Source organism: Aptenodytes forsteri, unplaced genomic scaffold (assembly GCF_000699145.1).
Source record: "Aptenodytes forsteri isolate BGI_AS27 unplaced genomic scaffold, ASM69914v1 Scaffold66, whole genome shotgun sequence".
Classification (NCBI taxonomy): domain Eukaryota; kingdom Metazoa; phylum Chordata; class Aves; order Sphenisciformes; family Spheniscidae; genus Aptenodytes; species Aptenodytes forsteri.
The window spans coordinates 3,718,851-3,725,663 of NW_008795131.1; the positions used below are offsets into that span (position 1 = coordinate 3,718,851).

The 6,813-nt window shown below is 44.3% G+C and overlaps 1 protein-coding gene and 1 long non-coding RNA gene across 2 annotated transcripts; one reads left to right on the plus strand and one right to left on the minus strand.

Moving 5' to 3' along the window:
• The first annotated feature begins 187 nt into the window (after window positions 1-187).
• On the plus strand, window positions 188-2,609 carry PIGW (phosphatidylinositol glycan anchor biosynthesis class W). Its single transcript, XM_009278237.2, has 2 exons — window positions 188-269; window positions 445-2,609. Exon 2 carries the CDS (start codon window positions 1,032-1,034, stop codon window positions 2,550-2,552), a length of 1,521 nt encoding a protein of 506 aa, XP_009276512.1. The 5' UTR covers window positions 188-269; window positions 445-1,031; the 3' UTR covers window positions 2,553-2,609.
• An 867-nt stretch (window positions 2,610-3,476) lies between these two features.
• Window positions 3,477-6,351, minus strand: LOC103898041. Its single transcript, XR_657523.2, has 2 exons — window positions 6,251-6,351; window positions 3,477-3,720 (listed from the first exon to the last, which is right to left on the minus strand). It is a non-coding gene; the product is annotated as an uncharacterized LOC103898041 (long non-coding RNA).
• Between the last annotated feature and the right edge of the window lie 462 nt (window positions 6,352-6,813).

Genomic DNA, 6,813 nt, shown 5'->3' on the forward strand with positions numbered 1-6,813 from the left:
GGGCTCCGCTAAAGCCAGCGCGCCCTGCGGAACAGGGCCGGGAGCGCCGTGCCGTGGGGAAGGGGCCTGGGACGCTGAAGGCAAGAGGTTAATTTACGCCGGGGTCCTCCGGGGCTTGTTTTCTCGCCCCTCCGGCACCTCGGCCTCTGCAGGGGACGGCAGCGTTGAAATGCGGGTTTGTTCCCCCCGACGTCCGTTTCCCTCCGGCTGCTGCAGTGCCGGGCCCCCGGGAGCGGGCACGGCGTGCTGGTGTCCCGCTCCCGAAACCGGTAAGCCCGTCCGCCTCTGCATGGGGAAATGGCTGGGGCAGCTGTGGGGGCGGGCGGCGGGTTAGCTAACAGGGCCTCTTCGTTGCTACCCACGCTGCGGGTTAAAGAAACAAAGCAGCAATTTTGACTTTCTAATCAATGCTTTTTACATTTAACATCTCTTCTCTCGAAACAGGTCCCACAAGGCAGAGGAGCCTGGCTGGGTAGGATCGCCGTAGGACTGGGACTTCTTTAAAAGGGCATTTCTGTTGCAAGTGGGGATTTTAGCTGCTGGTTTTATTGCACGCTCTGCTGACCAGGCAACAGAAACCTCATTAGAGTCACATTTTTACATATCCGTTTCATTTACGCTGTAGAGAATATGACCAAGTGTATTCTACAGAGCAGGACATACAGTAAGACTATTCACAATGTGAATGTTCCACAGAGTATTTGATATTTAGAGATCTTCAGGAAAAATACGTTAAGAATCTTGTTTGGAACACAGCAAGACTTGTAATGCTGGAACTCGGTCAGGCCTTGCAAGTGCCTCCGCTCGGTTTCCCAGGCCACAGCTGAGTGTCAGCGCCAGCGTCTGCAGCACCGGGGCGGCAGTTCTGTATTCTTTACATTGAAGAGTAACTGAAAAACAGATGACTTCTGAAATCGCTGCACGTTTTTCATGAACTGGTACACAAGATCCATTCTTGATGAAGTTCTAAGAGCCCTGTTTTACAAAACTAACTCAAGTTCACGTTAGTGTTTTCAGAGGAAGGAAAAAGAATGTCACAAAAGCACCTGAAAGAAGCCTTTATCAGTAACTTAAATGGAACTAGTTTGCTGGAAATTTCACTAGGCTTGTCTCTACCTCCGCTCTGCCTGCTTTGCAGAGGACTCCTCTTGATTTTATATCACCTGCGCTATGGGAAACCTTTAAGTTCAAGGAAATACGGCCTGCTGCTAGACTTCCTCGTGCTAGTATCTCCTCTCCTGTTCTCCTGTACAGTCTTGTCTCCGATCATGTTTTTCATGCCAACTATCACTGCAGCCTTCTGTGCCGGAATATTTTCTAAAATATACAGCCAAAGAAAACATGAGACCAGAGTGCCTTTTAGGCAAATCGTAAAAGACTTCCAGAAGGCGTGCTTGGATCCAGAACACATTCCAGCAATAACTGTGTTTCGCGTTTATGTCAATGTGTTGACATCAATCGGCATTTTAGCAGTGGATTTCCCGCAATATCCAAGGCGATACGCCAAAGCCGAGACCTATGGAACAGGAGTTATGGATTTGGGGGTTGGAGCTTTTATTTTTGGTAATGCTCTCGTCTGTCCTGAAGTTAGACAAAAGTCTTGCGTGACACAACCAAAATTTTCCAATCTGGCCAGACAGTTCTTTTCCATTTGGCCGTTGATTTTTCTTGGCTTTGGACGACTGCTTAGTGTTAAATCTATAGAGTATCATGAACATACTTCAGAGTATGGAGTGCACTGGAATTTTTTCTTTACCTTAGCATTCGTGAGGCTTGCAGCATCTCTACTTTTAGCCATATTTCCAAAAAATAAATCTTGGATTGTTGCTATAAATCTTGCTGTACTTTATCAGCTTACCCTTAACGCTACCTCTCTGAAGATGTTTATCCTGCATGGGAGCGACGGCAGAGATACTAGGGTTGGCTTTTTAAATGCCAACAGGGAAGGACTGCTCTCTCTCTTTGGATATCTAGCCATATATATGGCGAGCGTCCAAGTGGGACTCTGGCTGCTGAAGTGCAGAAACTCAGTGAAAGGCTGGATTGAAGCGGCGCGTTTCTTGCTGCTGACAGTCCTCCTGCTCTTCGTGTTCCTTCACGTGTCGCAAGCGTATGCGGACCCTGTGTCCCGCCGGATGGCTAATCTATCCTACTGCGTATGGGTGGTTGCTCACTGTCTGACTTTCTTTATCTGTTTTGTAGTGACTGATCTCGCGTTGGTGTTCACAAAGCTTCTTGTGAAGGGGTCCAGTGTGCCCTGTTGCTGGAACGTTGAAAAGCCCCCTGATACCGGTACGAAGCGTGAAACGGAGACCGTGCCCGTCAGAACGGAAGGCAAGCTGTTGCACATTTGCCTGATTAGCGCTATTAATAAAAATCAATTACTATTTTTCTTGCTAGCAAATGTTATGACTGGTACTGTGAATATACTGATAGATACAATCCACAGCAAGACTGCATTTACGTTATGTATACTACACTTGTATATGTTTTTTAACTGTTTAATTATGTATATATTGCATGCCAAAAATATAGCATTAAAGTTTTGGTGATTCCACTCTGTCTTAAGTAGAATAGTTGAACTTTGTTTGCTGTAGTTGAATGATGGTATTTTAATGGAAAAATTAGTTTTTCCTGTAGGTAATGCAATAATTTATAATTTAGTATAGCTTTTTATGATTTAGTGTTCTTTTTTTTTTTTAATGGTTTGTTTTACCAAATTATACAGTCAATGCTGTTACCTGTTGGAGTTGCTACACATTTTCCTGAAAACTTAGTTTTTGAGATTGTTTGCTGAATACTCCTGCTGCTCCTATAAACACTCATGCAGAAGAGGAACATTGTATTTACAGTTAGTGAACTGTGTTCATACCCAAGTGCTGGTAGAATTAGATAACAATGTGTAGAGTAGAAGCCAGATGAAAAGTAAGAAAATGAGTAATTAGAGAGAGAGACTTAGCTGTGTCAAGATTTACCTAGTTAAGGCCCTTGCATAAATGATAAGAATAATTCTTCATATAAAATGTATTGAATAAGTGGATACTTAAAAATGTTTTGGCCCCAGTCCTGCAAAGATTTATGCATATGCTTGACTTCGATGGCAGTGATTGTATGTGGAATGTTAATCATATACTGAAATCTAAATTAGCCTTTGAATTAAAGCTAAATTTTATTTTCATCCTCACTGATGAATATAAATGAAGACCCTAGATAAAGTGTGGTGCTCTGAAGGATAGAACTCAACTGCAGATGAATTCATAAAGCAGTTGTTGGAATTTGTGGCGCAGATAATAAGAGCAGCACAGCCTTTTAAAAAAAAACAACACAAAGACCCAAAACTAATTCACCCCCAACCTGCATACCAATATGTTATGACAGCTCATCTTTAGGAACGCTGTAAAATACGGTCTTCAGCCCTACTTTGAAAGTACTCGAGGCCCACCTACTTGTCTATAAAATTATTTTAAACAGCAGCTCATTTAGTACTGTATTTTGACAGCTGAGATGTCTTCAGGTGGGAACATTCTGTATTAATTTTTATTAGCAAACAAACAGTGTGCAAATGGAAAGAAGCATGATGCAGTGGGTCAGGGTACCGGCAGAGTATTGACAAGAGATGTGTTCAATTTCTCTATCACAGTCTTCCTGCAAGCCCAGAGCAGAACACCGTCTTTGTTCACTTTCCTAACCGGGACAGTTCTTCCTGACCTCATGAAGTTGCTGAGAAGAGAAATACATTTAAAGATTGTGAGGAATTCAATAATGGGAGACATAAATAGTTAAGAAGTAGAATACAAATGGTAGTTGATGATCGATGTCTAATGTCAGTGGAGTTACAGCGGTGCACATGGGCCATATTTCTCCTTGTCTATCAAATGTGGTGAATCATAAAACCTATGCAGATTAAGCCTCTAAATCAGATTCCTTAAGGCAGACATGCTGTGGAATATTCTTAAATTTATGAGGTTCTCTTAGCCGTTGGCCAATGGAAAGGTGAAGTCTGAGGATTATAGGCTGTGGCCACGCTGATTTCATGCTTGTTTACTTCCAAGTTATAGCCATATAGTCTTCAGAATTAAAGAAAAACAGCTTGTATTATCCTGGGGACAAATGCAATTAATTGGCAACAATGTCTTATAAACAGTTGTCACAGTTTATAGCAGAGTTTTCTGGCAACTGGTGTATGTATTTATTTTAAAATATTTCCTAGCCTTGCCTAGGGAAGAAAGGCCTCCATCATTAACTGAATGGCACTACTCATTTATGCAAAATTACTCATGGATATTAATTTTTGAAATATTTGAAGCACAAGACCTGCAATGAGTTCTGCCTGTGAGCACAAGTCTATCAATGTGATTCAGAATTAAGGCATTAATTGGGTGTGACAAAGCGGAGTTGCGTCTGGGCAAGCAGCAAACCATCTAGATGCCAACTCCCATTTCGTGAAGCAAAAATTACGTGGGATGTCTGCTGGGTCTGTGCAGAGCCCTGTCAGCTCCGCACAGGCAGCAGGGTGGCGGGTACCAGTTCCAGGGCTGGAGCTGCGGTTTGCAACAACAGAGCCTGCAAACCGAGGGGGCTGTGGTGCACAAATAACGACGAGAGTGAGGACCCGCTTCTCTCGACAACGGCACAACACCACATCATGAGGCCGTCTCCCGCTTTTAAAGCCGTATGAAGTAAGTTGTTCACCACTGAATTAATGAGAGACAATTAATTCTCATTGCTTATTGTCGATAACAAATGCGGCAAGCTCTGCCCTGAAGCAACCAGCATAGTTATTAATGCTGAATGTTTAGACTATGAATAGATACAGATAATTAACCATGCTTCTCCAAGAAATGCAAACAAGCATTCTTTGATCACAGAGTCTCTACGAGCAAGCGGCACTGTAATGAGTTTGAAAAGATGCGAGAGAAGCTAACGCTACGACGCTGCTGTAGACACTTTCTCCACACACCCCTCAATAGCTGTTAGCTCAGTGTTGGTAGGAACACAAACACTACATTTCGTTTCACTTTGGGGTGCGCTTAGATGAGTAAGCTCGTACAGATCAAAGATATATTTTAAAAAATCAGAAACTTTGATTTAGCTGTTACATAATTAGCGAAAGTTAAAGATATTTCAACTAGTAAGACTGAAATGGCTCAACTACAGCACGCCACCAACTTCAATCGTAGTAAAGCAGAGGACTGGGAAAACAATTTGCTTTGTCTTTGATGCCCTAATTCCACCGAATTACCTTTTTGTAGGGCTGCAGGATAGAAAAAATATGGTGGGAGCGTAGAGCCGATTACATTTATCCTTAACCTTGTTGTTTGTTAAACATTAGTAGCTTCTTACCAAATTTCATTATTTTTAAGGATCAACTCACTAGCACGCCTTCCTTCCAACCCAGTAGTGTCTCTTTTGAAGTCAAATGTTACAATAAAGATTTCAGGCAGTGTCCTATTTCAAAGCCACTATGTCCTAAAGAACAGGTATTTCTTTCAGGCAAAAGAGGGGGCATGCAAATGAACAGCATGAAGGGGTCATCTGTCTTTTCACCGTTTTGCAGATAACAAGAGCGTGGCATTTTCTAGCAATGTAAAAAACCCTTTTCCGTGGATAAAACATACATGAAATGTTATGGTGCTTTTCATACGTAGATTACCAATGTGCACCCTGAGAATACAAAATCTGGGGCATTGCTGTTTTGTCAATGTGATCCAACCGCGCCCTGGGCGTGGAGGGGCAGAAGTGACACAGGAGCCCGCACGCTGCACGGACCCTGCGAAGACAACATATACTCGTCACAGTCCGGTGTGCTGACGATACTCTACTGTGAGAAACTCCCCTGTTACAAAATGCCAGCTTGCTTTTTAGCTGAAGAAGAAAACCATGAAAATACACAAACTGCATATTGTGCAGCGATGTGGCTCTGCACAATGTTTCCGTTAGAGGTAGAGATGTTGCATGACGAGTTCAATTAACTCCTCCACTAAAGATGTTTTTTATGCAGAAACAAGAAAAAAAATAATTCTGCTAATTGCCTCCCCTGCATTTTCTTCTGAGGACTTCAGTGTCTATACACATAAATAACAAGAATGAACAGATCAACTGTGTTATTTAATAGTTCAGGAAAGGCTATGGGGGGTTTTTTGGCTGCCTAAATTAAGCAGCCACAGGATTTCTAGCTGGTTGCACTAGGGTGCTGCAGAAGCCAACAGCGTTAAGTTAGAGACCGTAAGTCCAATTAAAGCCTGCCTACCTGGCATGTAATCAGGGCAGGGAAATCTGAGGCTGCACTTTGATGTCTGGGCTGCGTCTCAAGCGCAGGCGTTCGATGCGTTTTTGTTAGCTTACGCTCCCCGATGGTCTGCGCTCGGCTGCATCTACAGCAAAGCCTGCGCCAAGGCCGTTTCCACACACAGGCCCCGATACGCTCCGGCCCTGTCCCACCCGAGACAGCGACGGGTTTTCATCCCGCCAACACTCTGGGGCTTAACCCCACTTGCTCCCATTCATCTCAAGCGCAGGCGTTCGATGCATTTTTGTTAGCTTACGCTCCCCGATGGTCTGCGCTCGGCTGCATCTACAGCAAAGCCTGCGCCGAGGCCGTTTCCACACACAGGCCCCGATACGCTCCGGCCCTGTCCCACCCGAGACAGCGACGGGTTTTCATCCCGCCAACACTCTGGGGCTTAACCCCACTTGCTCCCATTCACCCACCCCCCGGTCCCCCCCTCTCCCAACTGCACCTCAGCCGGGGCCGCTCGCAAACCGCTCTGGGGACACTTCCTCACATCCCACCGCGGACATGGCGCCTTTCCG